Raw genomic sequence first — 25,559 nt, 5'->3', positions numbered from 1 at the left:
ACATAAGGTGTTGTTTATTGTCAGGACAGTTTGTCACTGTGAGTTTAGAAATAAAGTGACCACAGACAGCAACACCCTGAGAAACTGTCTTCACACTACGAGGTCCAACTGGCCCGACTACGATTGTCTAACCCTCAGATCGGATCTTTAAAATGACCGTGAGACTGAAGAACGCTACTTTTGTAGTCAATGTACGTTCAAATTAGGGCCAATGGCGTAAATTATTGGAAATATTGTAGAGAAATTTCTAGAAAAAACTAGAACAATTCCTCCAAAAACATTTAAACATTTCTAGAAACACTGGTGAAAATTCCCCCCAAAATAAGATAATTTTCACCAGTTTCAATAGAATAGAATAGAATAGACTTTATTGTTATTGTACAGACTACAATGACAATAAAGGGGGTGCTCAGGCCACACAGTGCAATAAAAACATACACATTTAAAAAGGAAAAGCACGGTGGCACTGTGGTTCACACAATATAGACACAAATGTGCAAGAGGGCGGTGGCTGTTTGTATGTGCTGGAGGGGATCAGTGGTTGTTGTCAGTGTGTGGTTTAAAGGAGAATTCCGGCCATTTTTGACCCCTAGATCGTTGTCCTGATGGTCACCCAGTGTTGGTTGGAGCAAAAAAAGCAACTACAATTGATGCAAGCAAACCGGAGTTACACCATGGCTACCCGGGGCTAGCGATAGCCACAACACTAACCCATGGGGGCAATTCTTTCAACCACAACAAACACTCAGAAAACAATCAAATATCTATGGTACATGACTGGAGTCCTTAGAGACACCACTGAACTCATATAGTGTAGAGTAAAAACAGTATAAACTTTGTGGTTTTGCATGTAGCCACTCACCTCAGATAGCCTAATGTTTCAGAGTTAGGCTGTCTGAGGTGAGTGACTACATCTCAGCTCCTCCATTTTGTTTGCAATGGATCTGGCATTTGTAAGGTAGATGGATGGTAGCGGGCGTTTGAGTGCTTTCTTAGTTGACTTCAGTCCCGCTCTACATCCTTTCTTCTGCTTCCTCTCCCTCCTTGGCTTCCGACAGCAATCCACGGTGCTCCTGGTGGTCTCGCAATTTCCGGTGGGTTGTTATGAGTCTTTGTAAAGGCGCTTGTGACAGCAGTGTTCACTTGTAATCCGACGTCGCTCAAGTCCTGTCGACTGTAAATTCTGTGTCCATTACAAGACACGACAAACACGAGCCGGGGGGCCACCCCCATTCCGAAGGAACGCCATTCCGAAAATTTACGAAGGTTCCTCATTCCGAATTTCTGAGGGGCGCCTCGTCTCGGTACTTGGCAATCGGTCACTCCTCTCCAACACAAACTGGACCACACCGCGATCACTGGCGCCGGTTGCAGGAGCCTCCGAGGCCTTGAGCAGCAGGTCCAACGGCCCTTGGACCTCCCAGCCATACAACAGCTCAAACGGGCAGTCCCATCCAGTGTCGGCCACAAACTTCTGCAACATCTTTTTCAGGGTTTGGTTGAACCGCTCGACTAGACCACCCGTCTGAGGGTGGTACGGGGTGGTCATGAGCGTCCAAAATCCCCAACTGTCGTTGGAAGAGCTGCAGGAGTCTGGAGGTGAAGTTGGTCCCCTGGTCCGTTATGATCTCGTCCGGAACACCAACCCTGGAAAACAACTGGACAAGACAACGTAGCACAGCAGGGGCAGTGACAGTGCGCAAGGGGAAAGCCTCGGGGAACCGTGTGGCGTAATCACAGAGCACCAGGAGGTACTGATGCCCTCCACTGCTACGCACCAATACACCGAGTTCCGAATTTCTGAGGGGCGCCATTCCGAAGGTGTCAATCACGGAAAATTGTTTTAATTTTAAAAATTGACCAGATTCCCTCGCGTTTCTTTGTTTGACTTCCTGCCCGGCTTGACACGATCGCTCGCGGCAAATAGACGAGACGCCAAAAGCCGCCGGCACAATGAGAGTGCAGCGCGCGCTCCCGGCACGAGAGAGAGAGCGCGCCGGTCAGGGAATGACGGGGCGTTCAAAAGCGCTCCGTCACAATATCCCCCTCCTCCCAGAGGTTGACGATGTGCGGCAACCTGTACCTCAAGCTCTCCAGGGCCCATTTGATGGCCATGCCCTCCTTCTCCACTGTGGAGTACCTGGTCTCACGTAGCAGCAGCTTGCGGCTCAGGTGCAGCAGGATCACCTTGGGCCAGGACTGCCCCCAGTCCCACTGCAGAGTTTGGACCAAGAACTGCTCCAACGCCTGCTGGATCTGGCCAAGGACTCGCTCCAAATGCTGCAGGTGCTGCTCCCAGGTGTCGCTGAAGATGACCACATCATCGAGGTAGGCGGCACTGCAGTCCTCACACCCCTGCAGGACCTGGTCCATCAACCGCTGTAAAGTGGCGGGTGCTCCATGGAGGTCAGTAGCAACGGTGCGCTCGCAAAATATTGCCGGTTGGAAACTGGATTTGGGGCCGCGGTGTAACGACGGTCGGGAACTGTTGACGGATATTTATTCTTTTGTTCGGTTCATGATACGGATGTATAATAGATCCATGGTTTGGTTCCTGTTGTTTGTTGATGTTTCCCTTTGCCGGGCGGACTGTGAAAGCTGCAGCAAGGAGGCGGGACTTCCGCCGGGTGGCACATTCCGACCAATCAGAGTCTAATCGCAGCAACGCACTTCCGTCAGGCCAGACTAAGGGGCGACTGGCCGCTTCCAGGGGTACCTGCCAGTAGCCCTTGCAGAGGTCCAGGGTGGTGATGAACCTGGCCCGGCCAATCTTCTCCAGCAGATTGTCGATCCGGGGTATTGGGTAGGCATCAAACGCGGACATCGCATTGCACCACTCGGACTGTGACGGCTCGATCACCGCCAGGCGCTGCATCTCTTCCACCTCCTTCAGGAGCTTCACCACCAGGTGTTGTGGCACCCGATAGGCCCTCTGGCGAATTGGCCCCTTGTCTTTAAGGTGGACCACGTGCTCGACAAGGTCAATCTTCCCCGGGTTGGCTGCGAACAGCTTAGGGATTCGCTGGAACACCTGGCTCAGCTGGTTGGCCTGGAAGGCAGAGAGATGGTCGAGAGCAGGTTCAGCAGACTGGTTTAGGTCGGCCAGGGTCGACTCCTCCTCCCCTTCGCTGTCCACCTCCGTCACCAACTACAGGAACCCGAACTGGTGCCTCCTTCCACTCCTTCAACAGGTTGACGTGGTAGATCTGCTTCGCCTTTTTCTTGTCAGGGTGGTGGATCTCGTAGGTCACAGGGCCCATCTTCCTGAGGACTGTGTACGGACCCCGCCACTTAGCAAGCAGCTTGCTATTGGAGGACGGCAGGAGGAGCAGGACCTTCTGGCCGGGCTGGAATTCCCGGTGTCTGGCATGTCGGTTGTACCACGCCTTCTGATCTGCTGTGCCTCACGTAGATTGACCTCTGCCTCGTCTCGGTACTTGGCAATCGGTCACTCCTCTCCAACACAAACTGGACCACACCGCGATCACTGGCGCCGGTTGCAGGAGCCTCCGAGGCCTTGAGCAGCAGGTCCAACGGCCCTTGGACCTCCCAGCCATACAACAGCTCAAACGGGCAGTCCCATCCAGTGTCGGCCACAAACTTCTGCAACATCTTTTTCAGGGTTTGGTTGAACCGCTCGACTAGACCACCCGTCTGAGGGTGGTACGGGGTGGTCATGAGCGTCCAAAATCCCCAACTGTCGTTGGAAGAGCTGCAGGAGTCTGGAGGTGAAGTTGGTCCCCTGGTCCGTTATGATCTCGTCCGGAACACCAACCCTGGAAAACAACTGGACAAGACAACGTAGCACAGCAGGGGCAGTGACAGTGCGCAAGGGGAAAGCCTCGGGGAACCGTGTGGCGTAATCACAGAGCACCAGGAGGTACTGATGCCCTCCACTGCTACGCACCAATACACCGAGTCGGCAACCAAGGAAACGTCACTTCCGGTCAGAGCCGTGGGGGAAAACAAACCGATTCCCCCATAGACATACGTGTGAAAACACAGCATTTTAAACCTTTGTCTAACACTTGTCCGCTGTCATGTCTTAGTTTGAATCACTTGTATATATGCTGACAAAGAGCTAGATATTAAAAAACTCATCACGATCCGGGTCGATTGTTGTCCGTACATTTTAAAATATTGGCTCTTTCCCAGTCAGTCACATCCGTCTGTCTATGGAGGAAGTGTTTGTCTTCCCCCACGGCTCTGACGTTTAGGTGGCGTTCCCTTGGTCGCCGCCGGCCGGCTCTACACACTCGGAGACAATGCCTAAGAGTTGTTGTGTACCATTTTGCACCGCAAATAAATTGAAAAACCACAACCTGAACTTTTATATCTTACCCAACCGTGTAACGGCTCTGACCGGAAGTGACGTTTCCTTGGTTACCGACTCGGTGTAGCGAGATGTGACTGACTGTGAAAGAGCCAATATCTTAAAATGTACGGACAACAATCGACCCAGATCGTGATGAGTTTTTTAATATCTAGCTCTTTGTCAGCAGATACAAGTGATTCAAACTAAGACATGACAGCGGACAAGCGTTGGACAAAGGGTTAAAATGCTGCGTTTTCACACGTATGTCTATGGGGGAATCGGTTTGTTTTCCCCCACGGCTCTGACCGGAAGTGACGTTTCCTTGGTTGCCGACTCGGTGTATGGACCAACAATGTCCATGGCTACACGCCTAAATGGGGTTGAGATCACGGGCAGGGGTTGGAGGTAGGCACGGTCGGACTAGCGGACATAACAAGTTTTCTGGCAGGTGGGACAGGTTTTGCAACGGCCCACATCCCATTACCGCCCCCTGGTGGATGAAACATCAACTTGTCATAACTCCTTCATGCTTTGTCCGATTTGGTCCAAAATTCACAGGTGTGATGAGGGACTGCCCCTTAACGTACCTGCCCCGTCTGGTTGCACACGGGGGCTTAGAAGACGGCCCCAGGGGGAGCAGGGAGTGGGGGCCGTGGTGCGAGAGCCCGTTCATCGCTGATTGCGGCTTTAATTATGGAATTATAACGTGACCTAATAGATCTCCTGTCTTTAATCAAAAATTCTGATATTGGCCAAACTTCATCATCCAGGAAGATTGAAAATGTATTCATCAAGAATTGGCTGGTATATGTATACAGTACTGTTTACAGTCAAACATTTTCATGCACTGTCGGCTCAATTTTTCAAATATCAAAAATCTCACTTTGTGTAGGACGGTCTGAAGATGCAGTCGCAGCAAATTTGGTGTCAATTGAGCAAAAATTGTGGGAGAAGAACGGTTTAATGAGTTTTATTGTGGTGTGGTAGTGATGGACTTCATAATTTGCATTGTTGCTTATTGAGAGACACAAAGACAAACAAAGACAGAGACACCAGTGACTTTAACAGGAGGTGTGATCAGAAACTAGAAGTGGTGAAACTAAAGTTATCGCTTTGCAGCTCAGACTGACAGTCAGTCGTTACCACGACAACATGAAGACTGCATCTCTCTCTCTGCTGCTGGGTGAGTCAACACACACACACACACATTATACTGACCTCTGACCTCTGACCTTCACTGACCTCTGACCATGGATGTTTTATATGAACAGGATACTGGATTGAATATGGTGTACATTCATTTCTATTAGAGTTTCTCTACTGGAACATTCACTCAAAAAGTTTCTGTCTTCCTGGTTACTTCTTTGTTATGTGACCCACTGAATATGCAGAGTAGTGTCACCTCCCATGATGCTCTGGGCTCCTCCCATCATGCCTCTGGGCACTGAGCGTGAACAGTGTTCTGGATTGGACACTGTGCGTTCATGAAAGCTTTGTTAGTGGGTTTAAGAGACCATGATGTGAAAAGTAAGATGGTGCAGTTGTAGGTTTACTGTGATTATTGATATGATCGTTACATTTATTTACGATGTTCCACTGAAAACGAGTTAGTTTGAAGCTTTAGAGCTTAAATCACAATCAGCAGCTACAGTTTGAACACACTTTAAACTGTCTTTGTGTGTTTTAATGTGTGTGAGTGACTCTTTGTTCTGAAACAATTTAACTCTATAATATAATAAGACCTTAATTCTGCCTTCGGTGCAGTGTCCATAACTTTTATCATAAAAAACAACGCTCCCGCACACTGTCATCACTTGCAAACATTTTATTAAGCTGAACAACGTTTCGGTCCTGAGACCTTCGTCAGGTTCTGAAGGTGTGTGTGAGAGAGGGGACGGTATAAATAACCTCGGAACCAATCAGCGTCCTCACGTGACAACACCACAGAGGAAAAGTTACATATAACCGAACAATAGACTAGATCGAAGCAAATCACATACGTTAAAGAAAAACTTCAGAATGGTTAAAAAAAAAAAACTTTTAACCATTCTGAAGTTTTTCTTTAACGTATGTGATTTGCTTCGATCTAGTCTATTGTTCGGTTTGGTATGGTTTCCCTGTATACTGTGTACTACACCTGTGGCAGCTTAGCCTAGTGCTGGACTTTATTTATATGACTGTCCAGTGATGAAATACTCATTGTTCATATATTTTTATATTATTGTGTATTTTGATACAATATGTAACTTTTCCTCTGTGGTGTTGTCACGTGAGGATGCTGATTGGTTCCGAGGTTATTTATACCGTCCCCTCCCTCACACACACCCTCAGAACCTGACGAAGGTCTCAGGACCAAAACGTTGTTCAGCTTAATAAAATCTTTGCAAGTGATGACAGTGGCCCTCATTTATCAAACTTGCGCAGGATCTGGTGTAGATTCTGGTGTAAATATCAGTGTATGCCAAGTGTCACGTGTGATTTACTAAAAGTGTGTACGCTGCTGATTTCGGCGTAGAACCGGCGTGGTGGTGATAAATCCGGCGGCTGAAAACGAGCGTCATTTAAATGTCACGCCCCGATATATTCCTGCTTTAGAGGCGTCGCCCTGCCCCTTTTACCACATGGAGACACGGAAGACGGCCAAGAAGAGGGACTTTACTGACATTACCGCATTGAACAGGGAGAGGGCGGCAACATTAAATATCTGCACATTGATAGATTTTGTGATTGATAAGCGTCATCCCGGTGGATGGAGGCTGCAGACGCACATGTCACCGACCACGTCAGGAAACCCAGCGATCTCATGAAATGCTCCTGCAGTTTACTAAACACAAGTGACTGAGGAGAAATCACAGGCATATTACTGCTGCGAACGCTACTTTATGACCATCAGCACCGCTGGCATGGTTCGGCTGATGGAGGGATGTGAAACACCGGCCCGATGTCCCGCTGACACGTCCCGGTGACGGGAAAAAAAAAAAAGAAAAGAAAAACACTCCGCCGAGATCAGCTGCACCTGGACAGGTAGCGGAGCCCCGAGCCCCCCCCCCCCCCGGGCTCCGGTGTCCGTCAGAGAGAGAGACTGAGGAGCCGTCCGGTCATGCTCTGGTGCTGCAGATGTTGGACGTTTGTGTGTGTGATCTACAATAACAGGTCTGTCTGTCATTGACTGTTTCTGTTTACACAGCTGATTAACGAGCATCTGTCACGTCGTGGTTTTTAATTCATCTCAGTTGCCCAAAATAAAAGTCGAGTTATATTTTCAACACAGACTTGGTTTTATCGTTTCTTTTTTTTTTTTTTTGGCTACTTTTTATCTTTTTATCAATATAAACAACAACAACATGTGGTCCACATCTCTGCGTTATTAGACTATGGTTTAATAATCATTCTGACACAGCGGCACTCCTTCCTGCTGTTCTACGCTGGTTCCAAATGTGCGTACACCTGGTCAGAGCTGGCGTGAGATTTGTGCGTACCGTACGCTCACGCTCAGATTGATAAATGCCGATCCTTGCGGTGAATTTGGTGTACACCCATTTTTTTGGTGTACGCAAGTTTAATAAATGAGGGCCACTGTGCGGGAGCTTTCTCTCACGTTACTCAACCACCAGGTCTTCTCCTACGCACCTGTCCGTCCGTGCCGGTGTGCACTAGTTCCAACCTGATCATAAAAATACAACAAAAGAGACACCATGACATGATGACTTCCTACTGTCTCATCAGAGCCACCTGTCACTCACTCACCTTAATGAAATAATTTCCCGGGAAGAGGAAACCCTCATCAACCAATATAAACATGATCAGTCTGCTCCATCAGACCACAAACTTTCCCTCTGTGGCTTTTAAACCATTAAAGAAGAAGCGCGCATGCTGCAGCAGTGCGTGGTGAAAGTGAAAGTTGTAAGGTCCGGTCGCCCCCCCCCCCATAAAAAAAATCCTAGAGGAAACACTGTAGTAGTGAGTGATTTGGGGTACAGCCCTAGTCCTGCTAGCTTACCTTGGAGCAGATGTAGGCTATGTATGCTTGTTTATTTTCATGACATTTAGCTGGGAGTGGGAGAAGGGTCCGGCTGCGGGGGGCTTCCACACAATTCCCAAGTATGTCAAAATGCAGTGTACTGAACCCGGATGGTTTCAACGGTCCAAAAGTTGAGTGTGGAACGATGGACACTTCACATCCTCAATGACTTCACGCCGTCATGGCTACGTAGCAATGTAGCATGTAGCATGTAGCATGTAAATCAACATACAGTACCAGTATGAAATATTTTCCATCAGAAAGAGGAGCCAGCTAACATGACAACCTCGCGTTAATCAGGTGATGCAAATGTGGCAAGGTGAAGAGGGCCCGGGCGGGGATTGAACCCACACCTCCCGGGTAAGAGTCATGCGCGCTTGCCAGTCACCCAAAGGGACATCCCCTTGGCCAAGTAGCCAGGGCACATGATCAATTGGAGGCATAGTGACAGGAACCTCAACTGTCACATCTCTCCCCCTCTTTTCACAAGCACGTCCTCGTGCTCCACGCAGGCTGCCACACATTAGGAATCCATGGACCCACCCCTAGTGCTACATGGATCCTGCCAACAACGCCAGAATGTGGCAAGGTGAAGAGGGCCCGGGCGGGGATTGAACCCACAATCAATCAATTGGAGGCATAGTGACAGGACCACCACTGTCACACAAACAAGCAAAAAAAAAAAAAAAAGAGAAGAAGAGAGAGAGGGAGAGAGAAATGACGAGTAAGGCGTTCATTAGCGCTAATTGAAATAACAAAATGAAAAGAAAAAGAACAATAAGAAAACATTGGCAACTGTTGCGATTGTTAGTTCCGTTAAGTGAGCAACAACAGTACTGCATTTGAGATGACACTAACCGTTGAAATTCGCGCACTGCATCAGTATGCATAGTTTACTGCATTACAGTATACTTCTTGTGGAGTTGTAGTGAAAAAGCAACTGGACTTCCACTGGAAGTGGACTGTCAACTGGAAGTCCAGTTGCTTTTTTACTACAACTCCACAAGAATAAGATGACCTGGATGACTGAGAACCTTCATGGACATTACACTATACTCATGGAAGCATTCGAATTGAGACACAGCACTGGTATGAAAAATCGACTGCTGTCACATCAGTAAACCTCTGACCTCTGACCTCCTGTTACAGGTGTGTGTGTGTTGCTGTTGTCTGGACCGACTGTTTCTGAAGGTGAGAGAGAAAACTGGTACTGTCTGACAGTGTCCCTCTATCTTTTATTTTTTTTAATTTTTTTTAATTTTCACAAAATCAAAAATTGCTACAAATCCACAATTGCAAACAAATAAACACGAATACTTCCACGAGGTGTGCCTCTGGGTCATTAGAGGGCCCCACACTTCACTTCCATACATAAGGATGCTTTTTTTTTTACACTGTTAAACAGTTAAATAGCCAAATTGTAACTGGAGGATTGAATTTATATAGTGAGCTTTTAATACTATAGTAGGCCCTGCGTGCCTTTTCTGTGAGGGAATTTATTGCTTTGTCAAAGCTGCCAGATGCGCTGATGGTGATGCCTAGATAATTATACTCCATTGTATGCTGAAGTGTGGTCCCTCTTACCCTGAAAACATGTTTGGATTCCTGTAATGTGGCCTTTTTCTGGAATACTATGACTTGGTTTTGTCAAGGTTGATATCTACCGCCCAGTTTTGACAGAACGTCTCTGTTCTGTTGGGGACTAGCCTGGGTATACGTCATCGGGTATGATTGATACGACTGGCTATAAGCTATGTACAGATGCATTTGATAGACATTCGCACCGCCCAACAAACAGCTCTGGGATTTTGTAAACCACATCTCTAATAGGAAAAAATGAACTGGTGGTTCCCAGACCGAATCTCAATCTACATTGAGATGAGGTCTGGTGTTAGCCAGGATAGCTGGGGACAGTAAAACCAGGTCATCTGCATACATGAGGAATTTGATTTCTTTGCCTTGTAGATCTAATCCTGGGCTTGAGGACTGTTCATGAAGAGTGGCCAATTTATTGATATAGATGTTGAACAGAGTAGGAGACAGGTTGCACCCCTGATGCACTCCTTTTCCTTGTTTGAAGAACTCTGTTCTTTTGTTTCCAATTTTAACACAGCACTGGTTGTCAGAATATTTGGATTTGATTAGATCATAAATTCTCTCTCTCTGTCCTCAGTGTCTCTGGATGTCCGTCCAAACCTTCAGCAGTTCTTCTCTGGAGACTATGTGATTCTGAGCTGTGATGATGATCAACAGACAGTGAAGAGGACCAGAGGAGAACAGACTGGAGGACAGGAGGAGCAGTGTGGTTCAGGAGGATTTGGGGTCATTATCTGTTCCTTCTGCATCATCCCAACTCTCTCCCAGTCAGACTCTGGAGTTTACTGGTGTGAAACCAGTTCAGGACAGAGGAGTCTCCAGGTCGACATCAATGTGACAACAGGTGAGAGGTTCAGACTGTAACTCTGTCTGTGACTCTGGTCTGTAGCTGTGACTCTGTCTGTGACTCTGGTCTGTAGCTGTAACTCTGTCTGTAACTCTGGTCTGTAGCTGTAACTCTGTCTGTAGCTGTAACTCTGGTCTGTAACTCTGGTCTGTAGCTGTAACTCTGGTCTGTCTGTAACTCTGGTCTGTAGCTGTAACTCTGTCTGTATGTGACTCTGGTCTGTAGCTGTAACTCTGGTCTGTAGCTGTAACTCTGGTCTGTAGCTGTAACTCTGGTCTGTCTGTAACTCTGGTCTGTAGCTGTAACTCTGTCTGTGACTCTGGTCTGTAGCTGTAACTCTGGTCTGTAGCTGTAACTCTGGTCTGTAGCTGTAACTCTGTCTGTGACTCTGGTCTGTAGCTATAACTCTGTCTGTATGTGACTCTGGTCTGTAGCTGTAACTCTGTCTGTGACTCTGGTCTGTAGCTGTAACTCTGGTCTGTAGCTGTAACTCTGTATGTGACTCTGGTCTGTAGCTGTAACTCTGTCTGTGACTCTGGTCTGTAGCTGTAACTCTGTCTGTGACTCTGGTCTGTAGCTGTAACTCTGTATGTGACTCTGGTCTGTAGCTGTAACTCTGGTCTGTAGCTGTAACTCTGTCTGTGACTCTGGTCTGTAGCTGTAACTCTGTCTGTAGCTGTAACTCTGTCTGTGACTCTGGTCTGTAGCTGTAACTCTGTCTGTGACTCTTTATGTGACTCTGGTCTGTAGCTGTAACTCTGTCTGTAGCTGTAACTCTGGTCTGTAGCTGTAACTCTGTCTGTGACTCTGGTCTGTAGCTGTGACTCTGTCTGTGACTCTGGTCTGTAGCTGTAACTCTGTCTGTAACTCTGGTCTGTAGCTGTAACTCTGTCTGTAGCTGTAACTCTGGTCTGTAACTCTGGTCTGTAGCTGTAACTCTGGTCTGTCTGTAACTCTGGTCTGTAGCTGTAACTCTGGTCTGTAGCTGTAACTCTGGTCTGTCTGTAACTCTGGTCTGTAGCTGTAACTCTGTCTGTGACTCTGGTCTGTAGCTGTAACTCTGGTCTGTAGCTGTAACTCTGGTCTGTAGCTGTAACTCTGTCTGTGACTCTGGTCTGTAGCTATAACTCTGTCTGTATGTGACTCTGGTCTGTAGCTATAACTCTGTCTGTATGTGACTCTGGTCTGTAGCTGTAACTCTGTCTGTGACTCTGGTCTGTAGCTGTAACTCTGGTCTGTAGCTGTAACTCTGGTCTGTAGCTGTAACTCTGTATGTGACTCTGGTCTGTAGCTGTAACTCTGTCTGTGACTCTGGTCTGTTGCTGTAACTCTGTCTGTGACTCTGGTCTGTAGCTGTAACTCTGTATGTGACTCTGGTCTGTAGCTGTAACTCTGGTCTGTAGCTGTAACTCTGTCTGTGACTCTGGTCTGTAGCTGTAACTCTGTCTGTAGCTGTAACTCTGTCTGTGACTCTGGTCTGTAGCTGTAACTCTGTCTGTGACTCTTTATGTGACTCTGGTCTGTAGCTGTAACTCTGTCTGTAGCTGTAACTCTGGTCTGTAGCTGTAACTCTGTCTGTGACTCTGGTCTGTAGCTGTAACTCTGTCTGTGACTCTGGTCTGTAGCTGTAACTCTGTCTGTAACTCTGGTCTGTAGCTGTAACTCTGTCTGTAACTCTGGTCTGTAGCTGTAACTCTGTCTGTAACTCTGGTCTGTAGCTGTAACTCTGTCTGTAGCTGTAACTCTGGTCTGTAACTCTGGTCTGTAGCTGTAACTCTGGTCTGTCTGTAACTCTGGTCTGTCTGTAACTCTGGTCTGTAGCTGTAACTCTGTCTGTATGTGACTCTGGTCTGTAGCTGTAACTCTGGTCTGTAGCTGTAACTCTGGTCTGTAGCTGTAACTCTGGTCTGTCTGTAACTCTGGTCTGTAGCTGTAACTCTGTCTGTGACTCTGGTCTGTAGCTGTAACTCTGGTCTGTAGCTGTAACTCTGGTCTGTAGCTGTAACTCTGTCTGTGACTCTGGTCTGTAGCTATAACTCTGTCTGTATGTGACTCTGGTCTGTAGCTATAACTCTGTCTGTATGTGACTCTGGTCTGTAGCTGTAACTCTGTCTGTGACTCTGGTCTGTAGCTGTAACTCTGGTCTGTAGCTGTAACTCTGTATGTGACTCTGGTCTGTAGCTGTAACTCTGTCTGTGACTCTGGTCTGTAGCTGTAACTCTGTCTGTGACTCTGGTCTGTAGCTGTAACTCTGTATGTGACTCTGGTCTGTAGCTTTAACTCTGGTCTGTAGCTGTAACTCTGTCTGTGACTCTGGTCTGTAGCTGTAACTCTGTCTGTAGCTGTAACTCTGTCTGTGACTCTGGTCTGTAGCTGTAACTCTGTCTGTGACTCTTTATGTGACTCTGGTCTGTAGCTGTAACTCTGTCTGTAGCTGTAACTCTGGTCTGTAGCTGTAACTCTGTCTGTGACTCTGGTCTGTAGCTGTGACTCTGTCTGTGACTCTGGTCTGTAGCTGTAACTCTGTCTGTAACTCTGGTCTGTAGCTGTAACTCTGTCTGTAGCTGTAACTCTGGTCTGTAACTCTGGTCTGTAGCTGTAACTCTGGTCTGTCTGTAACTCTGGTCTGTAGCTGTAACTCTGGTCTGTAGCTGTAACTCTGGTCTGTAGCTGTAACTCTGGTCTGTCTGTAACTCTGGTCTGTAGCTGTAACTCTGTCTGTGACTCTGGTCTGTAGCTGTAACTCTGGTCTGTAGCTGTAACTCTGGTCTGTAGCTGTAACTCTGTCTGTGACTCTGGTCTGTAGCTATAACTCTGTCTGTATGTGACTCTGGTCTGTAGCTATAACTCTGTCTGTATGTGACTCTGGTCTGTAGCTGTAACTCTGTCTGTGACTCTGGTCTGTAGCTGTAACTCTGGTCTGTAGCTGTAACTCTGGTCTGTAGCTGTAACTCTGTATGTGACTCTGGTCTGTAGCTGTAACTCTGTCTGTGACTCTGGTCTGTAGCTGTAACTCTGTCTGTGACTCTGGTCTGTAGCTGTAACTCTGTATGTGACTCTGGTCTGTAGCTGTAACTCTGGTCTGTAGCTGTAACTCTGTCTGTGACTCTGGTCTGTAGCTGTAACTCTGTCTGTAGCTGTAACTCTGTCTGTGACTCTGGTCTGTAGCTGTAACTCTGTCTGTGACTCTTTATGTGACTCTGGTCTGTAGCTGTAACTCTGTCTGTGACTCTGGTCTGTAGCTGTAACTCTGTCTGTAACTCTGGTCTGTAGCTGTAACTCTGTCTGTAACTCTGGTCTGTAGCTGTAACTCTGTCTGTGACTCTGGTCTGTAGCTGTAACTCTGTCTGTAACTCTGGTCTGTAGCTGTAACTCTGTCTGTAACTCTGGTCTGTAGCTGTAACTCTGTCTGTGACTCTGGTCTGTAGCTGTAACTCTGTCTGTCTTGTGACTCTGGTCTGTAGCTGTAACTCTGTCTGTAACTCTGGTCTGTAGCTGTAACTCTGTCTGTGACTCTGGTCTGTAGCTGTAACTCTGTCTGTGACTCTGGTCTGTAGCTGTAACTCTGTCTGTAGCTGTAACTCTGTCTGTCACTCTGGTCTGTAGCTGTAACTCTGTCTGTGACTCTGGTCTGTAGCTGTAACTCTGTCTGTATGTGACTCTGGTCTGTAGCTGTAACTCTGTCTGTGACTCTGGTCTGTAGCTGTAACTCTGGTCTGTAACTGTAACTCTGTCTGTCTGTGACTCTGGTCTGTAGCTGTGACTCTGTCTGTGACTCTGGTCTGTAGCTGTAACTCTGGTCTGTAGCTGTAACTCTGTCTGTATGTGACTCTGGTCTGTAGCTGTAACTCTGTCTGTGACTCTGTCTGTAGCTGTAACTCTGTCTGTAACTCTGGTCTGTAGCTGTAACTCTGTCTGTGACTCTGTCTGTAGCTGTAACTCTGTCTGTGACTCTGGTCTGTAGCTGTAACTCTGTCTGTGACTCTGGTCTGTAGCTGTAACTCTGTCTGTATGTGACTCTGGTCTGTAGCTGTAACTCTGTCTGTGACTCTGGTCTGTAGCTGTAACTCTGGTCTGTAACTGTAACTCTGTCTGTCTGTGACTCTGGTCTGTAGCTGTGACTCTGTCTGTGACTCTGGTCTGTAGCTGTAACTCTGGTCTGTAGCTGTAACTCTGTCTGTATGTGACTCTGGTCTGTAGCTGTAACTCTGTCTGTGACTCTGTCTGTAGCTGTAACTCTGTCTGTAACTCTGGTCTGTAGCTGTAACTCTGTCTGTGACTCTGTCTGTAGCTGTAACTCTGTCTGTAACTCTGGTCTGTAGCTGTAACTCTGTATGTGACTCTGGTCTGTAGCTGTAACTCTGGTCTGTAGCTGTAACTCTGTCTGTGACTCTGTCTGTAGCTGTAACTCTGTATGTGACTCTGGTCTGTAGCTGTAACTCTGTCTGTGACTCTGGTCTGTAGCTGTAACTCTGTCTGTCTGTAACTCTGGTCTGTAGCTGTAACTCTGTCTGTCTGTAACTCTGGTCTGTAGCTGTAACTCTGTCTGTATGTGACTCTGGTCTGTAGCTGTAACTCTGTCTGTGACTCTGTCTGTAGCTGTAACTCTGTCTGTAACTCTGGTCTGTAGCTGTAACTCTGTCTGTGACTCTGTCTGTAGCTGTAACTCTGTCTGTGACTCTGGTCTGTAGCTGTAACTCTGTCTGTGTGTGACTCTGGTCTGTAGCTGTAACTCTGGTCTGTAGCTGTAGCTCTGTCTGTGACTCTGTCTGTAGCTGTAACTCTGTCTGTGACTCTGGTCTGTAGCTGTAACTCTGTCTGTGACTCTGGTCTGTAGCTGTGACTCTGGTCTGTAGCTGTAACTCTGTCTGTGACTCTGGTCTGTAGCTGTAACTCTGTCTGTGACTCTGGTCTGTAGCTGTAACTCTGTCTGTGACTCTGGTCTGTAGCTGTAACTCTGTGACTCTGGTCTGTAGCTGTAACTCTGTGTGTCTGTGACTCTGGTCTGTAGCTGTAACTCTGTCTGTGACTCTGGTCTGTAGCTGTAACTCTGTCTGTGACTCTGTCTGTCTGTAACTCTGTCTGTAACTCTGGTCTGTAGCTGTAACTCTGTCTGTGACTCTGTCTGTGACTCTGGTGTTTTAGATCATGTGATCCTGGAGATTCCTGCACTTCCTGTGGTGACAGGAAGTGATGTCACTCTGAGCTGCAGCGTTAAAAGAGGAGGCAATAGGACGAAGGTAGAACAGGCTTTTTTCTTCAGGAATGAAACCAGACTTGGACCTGGACTTCTCAGTGAATGGAAGCTCACTAGAGTCCAACAGTCTGATGATCTCTACTCCTGTTCTACTAGTGTGCTGGGAAGGTCTGCTAAGAGCCGGCTGAGGGTCAGAGGTCAGGACGATGACATCACTTCCTGTTTCTATCACACTTTAAAGAAACTGATCACTGCACTGAACCAGGTTCTTCTCCTCTCCACAGATCCTCCTCCTCCTCCTTCATGTCCTCCTCCTCCTCCTCCTCCTCCTCCTCCTCCTCCCTCATGTCCTCCTCCTCCTCCTCTCTCTCGGGTCAGCCTCTTCCTGGTCTTCTGTCCGTTCTTCGTCTCCACTGGTCTGATGCTGTCCATCTACTGCAGCAGGGACACAGGAGACAAAGCAGCCGTCTCCATGGAGATGGACCGGTCTGTTGGAGGAGCTCAGGGATTGGATGAAGAGCATGATGATGTCACTGCTGACATCACCACTGTGCATGAGTTCTGATGATCAGTGTCTCTGCAGCTCGTCTTCATGTCCATGTGTCCTCAGATCTGTCTCAATAAAGAACCAGTTCATCGCTGAACACGGTCTCTTCTTTCAGCTCTGTGTGTGTGCGTGCGTGTGTGTGCGCACGTGTGTGTGTGTGTGTGTATGGGGTGAAATCGATGTCAAAACAACCGGAAAGACGCGCAGCGACGTGTGTGCACGCACGGACGTAATTTTAAGGGGGGACACAGGGGACATGTCCCCTGCACTTTTTCCAAAGGCAGGCTTGGTCCCCTGCAGTTTTACCGTCCAAAAACGATGTTACGCTATATTAAACAGAAACGGGTCAAGCATTAGGATCAAGCGGAAAACAGCCGCTCAAGCTGAAGCCTGTTTCCCTTTAGACCGCCCACAAGCTCATCGATTGGCTCTGTCTTTTTTTGCTAACGTGTGATTGGCCGTCCCTGCTGTCACTCAGACAGATAGGACCGATGCTCATTAATCAGCTGTTTGAACAGAAACAGCCCCGCTGGAGCAGTAGCCTACACACAGACCTCCTCCAGGTAGAAGATCTCCTGCTCCGACTGAGGAGCCGCTCCGGTGTGATACCTGTTCAGGTGATCTCCACAGTTTTTTTTTTTTTTTTACCACCACGACCTCACAACCCACCGTCAGCCGAACCATGTAATCATAAAGTTATAAAATCGCGTTCACAGCCCCTTAATTATAATTTCCCAAACACTGATCGCCAGGTTTTGTGACATGATCAGAGCAATGTGACTGATTATAGTCTACACGTACGTGCGTCTGAAGCCTCCATCCACCAATGATCACGCTTGTAATCAGTAATTTCTCACAGTTGGAACTCATTTTTATGTTGGTGCTGATAGAGTAAAAACAGCAGCAAAGGAATTCTGAGTTTCTTCATAAATAAAACTATACAAAAGATATTAGCCTTATATTTTCTTCATTGCAGACCTTTTAAATTTTGGGTTATCTTCACAAGTAGAACAGCCCCCCCCCCGAGCCAACTCAGGCCAGCTGTGTCCCCCCCACCTCTGTAATCAAAATTTCGTCCATGTGTGCACGCATGGTTACTTTGTTACGCGTGCGTGCGTTGTTACGCGCAGATTGTATTTCACGCGTGACAAAAGCTGCGTACGTATGAAGCAGCGTGTGCACGTCTGTCAGTCACTGTTTGACAAATTATGTTACGCGTTCACACACACGTGCGGTCGCAGATTTTGTTGCTGCGCAGCAGGAAGTTGATCTGCACCGTGCGCACCACTCCGCGTAACATGAACTTGTAATGTAGTTGGCCTTTTTATTTTAGTCAACCAGGGGAGGCAGCAGTGAGCCAGACTTTGCCTGCCGGACCGGAAATTCAAAAGAAGAAGAAGAAGAAGCAGAAGGAGGAGAAGAAGGAGGAGAAGGAGAAGGAGAAAGAGAAGGAGAAGTGAAAAGACCAATACAGACATGTCCCCCCCAATTTCTGAAAAACATGAATTGCCCCCCCCCCCAATTCAAAATTTAACACATGTAGTATTTTCAGACATCACATTCTTCACATTTTAGATTTACATCTAAAAAGAAATGGTGGAACAAATAATGTTTGACAAATATATTTCTGACTCCACATTCCATCTCTGGTCTCCTCCACTATATAAGAATGTCTCTTGACATCAGCAGGCTTTAAAAAAACGACCCCCTCAATCTTAGGGCTTCATACTTTGATATTCATCCATATCAATTAATCATGCAGAAAGTTCCATACACTGGGAGAATAGGAAGATGGTGAGAAGAATTGGGGATCTGGGAGGGTCGGTGGGAGGCGAAAGATAAGAACGTGAGTAGATATTATACGTCCGAGACCATTTAAGTTATAATTTACTAATATAACAGCAGTGATATGGCTGTTGGCTGTTTAGGACAAATAAAGGTAAGCACAATAAATGATTCTCTGTGCAGTACTTTTTGAATGATATGCCGAGCCTCTGCGGAGTTGTGATTTATGGCGGCATTGTATGAATTGCATATGGGCAAAAAAAAAAAAATCACTTTTGTGTCCCCCCCAATCCTGGCATCGGATCTGCACCCCTGATAGTGTATATAGTTTATATTCTTATTCTTTATATTCTTATACTATATGTTGTTATCGTCAATGTGTGTCTGTGTAATGCTGCTGCTGCACTGTAATTTCCCAGATTGGGATCAATAAAGTCTATCTATCTATCTATCTATAATACATCCATGGAAAAGACCCATGAGATAATTATATTATAGACAGGGGAGGCTCAGTGATGTCATGTCTTTTTATGCTCCATGGTTGACACTGATTCTGCATTGATATTTCAATTTCAACCTTCCTGATGGCTCCACAGTTTTGTTGCAGTATGTATATAATTATTAATAAAGTGTTACAAAAAAAAATAAAAACTCGGCCGGGAGTGTGTTGCAGCTATTCAGGTGCACAAACCTAACGCACATCTCCAGCTGTCCCAGCAGTTGTCAATGAACTGATTACGTGCGGGGGGCGTGGTTAACTTACAAATGTTTGTATTCATTTGTGTCTGCAGGCCATGTGTAAGCAAAGTGTAACGGCTGAAATACACTGGGAACGGCCGCGACGCGAAACGTACGTCGCGCGACACCGGCAGCAGCTCGCGCCCATTCAGTCAATGGAAGCTCCTCCACTGGCCATGTGAGCGACGCGCACTGCAGGGGCCGTCGCGCGGCGTTTCAATTCTTTTTCGCGCCGAGTCTATTTTATTTCCTCGTCGCGTACTACGCGGCCCTCCAACAGGTACAAAACTACAGAGAACTGTGTATAAAACGAATATATTACGTTTAAAAGTGATTAAAATAAATGTCTCACGTACCAGAGGCAAAGCCAGTAGCAGTGCAACATTATGGGGTTTGTTTTTTTACATTGTGGATCCATGATCGTGTAGTTAAACAGTTAATTGATACCATTTAATATAGTCTGCACTTGCAAACCTACATAGTCAGCAGATTACCTGTGAAAAAGTTACTGTCAATCCATTTTAACAGGAGGGATGTGAAAATGTGTTGAGATGCATAAAGTGCACTCATTTACTGCAGCTTGACAAGGTGAAGCTGACAGCTGCAACAACAAACAGTGAAGCCGCGACGCGTCGCGTCCGTGCCTGGTGTAGCAGTTAAAAAACTCCGCTCCGCCCCGCTTACGTATCGCTTCGCGGCCGTTCCCAGTGTACTCCTGGCGTAAGCTTCACGTGAGCGTTAATGCGTGCGTTCGCTAAAAAACGCATGAATGTTACACGTGGTCACTACGCGTAGTGTGATTACCGGCGTGCAGCAGTCATCACGCGTGAACGTGCGCGTGAACGGGGGGCCATTATAAGTCAATGAGGAACGTAAGTTATACCTATAACTATGGATCTATGAGACCGAACGATGACCGTCACCACGGTCTTCACCTTGAATGATGCCCGTCCTACTACCTATCCTCGAGACCTTATGACAACAATGTCATGTGACTCACCTTAGGAGGCGCGGCCCCGAGTCTATAAGGGGTTCCGGGTGACGTCGCCTCCGCCTCCTGCCTGGAACGCCTCAGCCGGTTCTGAACGACAGAGAATGGTGACGGTCATCGTTCGGTCTCATAGATCCATAGTTATAGGTATAACTTACGATCTATTTCGACCTCACTCAGACCGTCACCACGGTCTTCACCTTGGATGACACATACCATCAAAGTCGTGCAGAACTGAGGACTCCACCCTGTCCTGGCTCCGTCCAGCAGCAGAAAGCGCCGCCACGCCCAAAGGAGCCGGCGCCGCCACGTTGACCCTGTAAAACCGAGCAAAAGTACATGGGGTGGTCCAGGATGCTGCCGCACAAATCTCTGTCATGGGCACACCTTTCAGGGCAGCCCAGGAGGTTGCCACACTCCTCACCGAGTGTGCCACCAGAGTACCAGGTATTGGAAGACCCAGCCCCTCATACGCCTGTGATATAGTGTCTACCACCCAGTGTGACAGGCGCTGTTTAGACACAGCAGCCCCCCGTTTGTGTCCCCCATAGCAGACAAACAGTTGTGAGTGTGAGTGTCTCAGCGGGTGGGTGCGTGCCAGGTAGGCCCTCAATGCCCTCACTGGGCAAAGTGTGCGCATGGCCAAGTCCCCCTCCCCCGAAGTCGGGTCTGGTTGGAATGAGCTAATTTCAATCACCTGGTTCACTGTCTGAGGGTTTACCACCTTAGGCAGGAACGCAGGGTTAGGCCACAATGAGACCCCCGAGTCGTCAGCCTTCCATCGCAGGCACTGCTCACTGGTGGACAGAGCATGCAACTCACTGACTCTCTTGGCAGAGCAGATTGCCAGCAGGAACAAGGTCTTATGTGACAGGGATTTCAGATCTGCCTGCGCCACCGGTTCGTAAGGGGCTCGAGTCAGTGACCTCAAGACCAGGGAGAGGTCCCATGACGGAGCCCTAAGCACCCTGCCTGGACGCAAACGGTGCGCTCCTCTAACAAACTGTGAGACCAAGGGGTGCCTCCCCACTGAGGCGCCCCCGACCAGCTCGTGAAAAGCAGAAATCGCCACTGAATACAACCTGACAGTGCTAGAAGCTTTCCCAGAGTCCAAAAGGGACTGCAGGAAGCGCAAGACGAGGTGCACCGAGCACGCGGAGGGGTCCACCTGGCGCTGGCGACACCAGTCAGAGAACACTCTCCATTTCTGACTGTAACTGGCCCGTGTGGAAGGAGCTCTAGCGCTCCTTAGAGTATGCAACACTGCCTCGTCTAGCTCCTCAGCCTGGGGCTGCTGAGCGGCCAAGCCCACAACTGCAGCACCGCCGGTCTGGGGTGCCAGACCTTACCCTCTGCCTGGGACAGCAGGTCCGCCCTGACCGGCAAGGGCCATGGTTGGCCGTGGACCAGCCGGAGGAGAGCCGGAAACCAGGGCCTCCCGGGCCACCTGGGAGCTATCAGCAAAACCCTGTAACGTCCTGCGGCCACTCTGTGGAGGACATGGGGGATCAGAGGAAACGGGGGAAAAGCATACAATAAGCCTGTCGGCCACTCGTGAGACAGTGCATCTATTCCCAGGGGAGCCCCCTGAGACTCCAGGGAGAACCACTGGTCGCAGTGGGCTGTCCTCGCGGACGCAAAGAGATCGACCTGTGCTCTGCCGAATTGGGACCAGAGCCACTCCACGACCTGCGGGTGTAGTCGCCATTCGCCTGGGAGGGGTCCGGTCCTGGATAGGAGGTCCGCCGCCAGATTCTCCACCCCCGGAATGAAGAGCGCCCTGAGGGACGCTAGACGGGGAAACGCCCACAGCAGGAGCCTCCTGGTCACCTGGAGACACCGGAGAGACCTGGTTCCCCCTTGGTGGTTTATGTGGTAAACCGTAGAGGAGTTGTCCGACCTCACTAAAACGTGCCTGCCCCTGATAAAGGGGAGGAGCTCCATCAACGCTAGGTGGACCGCCCTCAGCTCCAGCAAATTGATGTGTTGGCCCATCCAGTGTGGGCCCCATACACCCCTCACCGTCCTGCCTTCCCAGACTGCACCCCAGCCCGTCAGGGAGGCGTCTGTGGACACTACTGCTCGCCGTGAAGGGAGATCCCCCAATGGGACCCCCACGGCCAAGAGGGCCTTGTCCGTCCAAGGGTGCAGTGCCTGGACGAACCGCCGTGTCACCCTGAGCTTCACCCGTCTGTCTCGTTTCGGATGAAGACCAAAGGCATTCAGCCACCTCTGCAGAGGCCGAGCTCTGAGAAGGCCCAAGGGAACCACCAACACTGCCGCTGAAATCATCCCTAACAGCCTCTGAAACTGAGCCACTTCCAGCCGCCTGCCCGGCTGAAACTGCTCTGCTAAGGCCACCAGATTTCCGACCCTCCGAGGAGTGAGAGAGGCCGTCATAGTGAGGGAGTCGAGAAGTAGCCCCAGAAACACCGCCTGTTGTGTAGGTTCGAGATTGCTTTTTTTTCAGATTTACCTTGAAGCCCAGGTCCTGAACGTGGTCCATAACCACCTTCGTGTCCTGGAGCACCTGACTGCGACTGGGGGCACAGATCAGCCAGTCGTCCAGGTACGGCAATATTTTCAGGCCCTTTGCCTGCAAAGGAGACAGTGCCGCTGCCACCACCCTGGTGAACACTCTGGGGGACAGTGACAGGCCGAAGGGGAGGACCCTGAACTGATAGGCCTGCCCTTGGAATGCAAACCGGAGGAACGGCCAGTGGTTTTCGCAGATGGGGACGTGGAAATAGGCGTCCTTCAGATCGAGGGACGTGAACCACTCCCCCTTCTCGATGGTGTGCAGAATCTGCCTCGTCGTCAACATCTTGAATGGGAGGACCTTTACAAATTTGTTTAGGTGCCTCAAGTCTAAAATTGGTCGCAGGGTGCCATCTTTTTTCGGAGTTAAAAAGTACTTGGAGTAGAACCCAGCGTGCTGTGCGCTGGAGTCTACCCTGACGATCGCCTCCTTCTGAAGGAGGGTCGTGACCTCCGCAGCCTGCAACACCTGCGCCTGGACTGTATCCCTTACCACTGTCATGTGGACCCCGGTAAAGGGAGGGGGCCGCCGTCGAAACTGGACCCGGTAACCTGTCCCCACGGTGGACAGAACCCACGGATCTGAAACTGATTTTTCCCAGCTGTCCAGGCGAAGCTGGGAAACAGGCTCGACGGCCGGCCCTGGAGCGTCAGGCACTCCCCTGAGGCCCTGGACCTCTGGGGGGGCGTCTTTTCTGCGGCGTCCCTCTTGGACCCGACCGGGACCCGTACCGCTGGCGCTGTGATGGCTGCCTAGCAGTCTCCCCAGAAATCCCCATGTCTGCGCCCTGTCGTCTGTCGAAGGCACGGGACCACGATACCTGAGGTGGAGGCGGGGGGGCGCCCCTAGCTCTGTAACTGGAAGCACCGTGCCTGCTGAACGTCCGCCGGACGCTGTCCTTCGTACGTCGGGACTTCTCCGCCTTATCCAGCAAGCCCTGGGAATCGGGGTGAAACACTCTGCCTGGCACCACAGGCAAGTTAGTGAGCTCTTTCCTGATCGTCTCTGGCAACGTCGTCTGCGCCAGCCAGACCTGCCGGCGTGCTAGCACGGCCGACGACATAGCTACGCCCATATCCCGCGTCAGCTGGGCGTGACTCACCTGAGCCGCCTCAATGAGGTTCAGTGTGTCCTGCTCCTCTTGGCCGACCGTCTTCCGAATTGCTGCCAGCAAAATGGCCAGCGCGTTCCCGGAGCGAGCCGCACGTGCAGCTGCATTGAACGTGCGACAAACCAGGCTGTCCGTCTTGTGGCACTCCTTCACCGGGCAGCGAGGGTTGGCCGTGACCCGCTCTGGACCGAGCGACGTCAGGGCCGCCATCTCCCCCTCCACCGGTGGCATATCTGCCAGCCCCGTGTCCGGAGGAAACTGGGGCTTCGTCAGCCTCCGACAACCTGCATTGAACTGAGGCGCTGCCGCTGGGTTATTCCAAGCCTTTCTAAGCATTTGCAGGTAGTCCTCAGCTGCCGGCACAGAGACTGAAGGCTGGGGCCGAGAAATGCCAGCCCACACGCCTTCCACCGCACTTGGAGCCTCCGCCGGCACCGAGAGCCCAATAATCTTGGCTGCACTCAAAATCCTTGATGTGACATCCAGCGCCGGGGAGCCGTTGTCTCGACCACTACCGCGCTCTGACTCCAAGCACAGTGAGGAGTTGAGCTTCTCCTCGGACTGGCTCGCGCTCCCACCAAAGGAGCTGCAGGCGTACAGGGAGAGGACATCCGGTGAGCCAGTCCTCTCTTCCTGAAACGACGGCAGATCCCCCTGAGAGGCCGCACCTAGCCCCTGCGGCTCCGTGGCTGGGGCGGCCGCGGGCTGCTGAGCCTCAATCCTACTGAGCCTCTCTGACAGCCCCTGGATAGCGGCCAGGATTTGGAGCTGAGTCTCCTCAGGCTGTCCCCGGTGTGTGTCGGTTTCCGGGCTGGGCCGTTTTCCCCGAGCAGACGTCTCGGGGCCATGTCGTCTACTATGCTCAGGACTATGCGCCCGCTTGCGGCTCCTGCTCCGCTTTGAGCTGCGCCTGCCGTCCTTTACTTCCGGGGGGGGAGGGGCTGCCCTTTTGTCCCGAGCCGTCTCCTCCGCCATCTTGGCTCTGCGCCTGCGCTCCTCCAGAGGGAGCTCGGCTGCAGCCAGGCACGGACTCTCCACATCCTCCACCAGGTGTGCCATCCCCAAGCAGTGGGGGCACTCCCTGTGGCCATCACGTGGATCCATGGCCACCTGGCAGTACCTGCAGCACTGGGAGGCCATAACTAACATAAAACGCACCGCACTGCGAACAGCGGGGGATTTTCCCAAAAAAAATAAAATTCACCTGGATTTCACTGGCTGATACCCCCCTGCGAACAGGGGATAAAGCAAATCAAAGCCACACCAATAAACTCAAATTAAACCAGTAACCAGTTACTTTAATGTCCTGAGTGACTTACCTCTACTCAGCCAACAATGAACACAAAAGGACCTCACGTGAGGAAAAAGTATATGGCGTCCCCTCCGCGTGCGCGAACGCACGAGGGACTGTCCCACAAACACCCGCTCACTGCGAACAGCCAGCCGTCGGGTCAAAACAACAGAAAGAATTATCACAAAACACTTTGAAAACTGCGTTATGCAGAAGTTCACTCACCGGCGCTCACCGCTCACCGTGCTCCGACCAGACGTAACACTGGAAAGACACCTGTAACGAGCAGGAATAAAGAATGGACTGTCACGTCCGACGCGCTAGTAAACACATGAAACTCACCGACACCCACGCAATCCACAGGGACCCTAGGCACCTGCACCGTAGTGGCGGATTGATGGTGGGGTCCGGAAACAATAATACTCACGGTCTCGGATGAGGCGAGAAAGGCAAAGAGGCGGAGGCGACGTCACCCGGAACCCCTTATAGACTCGGGGCCGCGCCTCCTAAGGTCAGTCACATGACATTGTTGTCATAAGGTCTCGAGGATAGGTAGTAGGACGGGCATCATTCAAGGTGAA

General features: G+C 49.7%; 2 protein-coding genes across 2 annotated transcripts in view; both read left to right on the top strand.

The window, feature by feature from the left end:
- The window catches only part of LOC146968250 (muscle M-line assembly protein unc-89-like), a 201,842-nt gene that overhangs the window by 27,041 nt on the left and 149,242 nt on the right, over positions 1-25,559 (top strand). The window lies entirely within an intron of this gene.
- Positions 5,376-25,559, top strand: part of LOC146968253 (Fc receptor-like protein 5) — a 67,543-nt gene continuing 47,359 nt past the window's right edge. Inside the window, exons 1-2 of the mRNA XM_085760301.1 lie at positions 5,376-5,498; positions 10,510-10,776. Of these exons, the coding sequence (XP_085616427.1) occupies positions 5,468-5,498; positions 10,510-10,776 (298 nt within the window). The 5' untranslated portion in view covers positions 5,376-5,467. The remainder of the gene's footprint in view (positions 5,499-10,509; positions 10,777-25,559) is intronic.

The sequence above is a fragment of the Trachurus japonicus genome, chromosome 18 (genome assembly GCF_045865225.1).
Source record: "Trachurus japonicus isolate A0001 chromosome 18, Traja_1.0".
NCBI classification, from domain to species: Eukaryota; Metazoa; Chordata; class Actinopteri; order Carangiformes; family Carangidae; genus Trachurus; species Trachurus japonicus.
The sequence above is the reverse complement of the archived record's forward strand: the minus strand, read 5'-3'. Positions and strand labels throughout refer to the sequence as shown.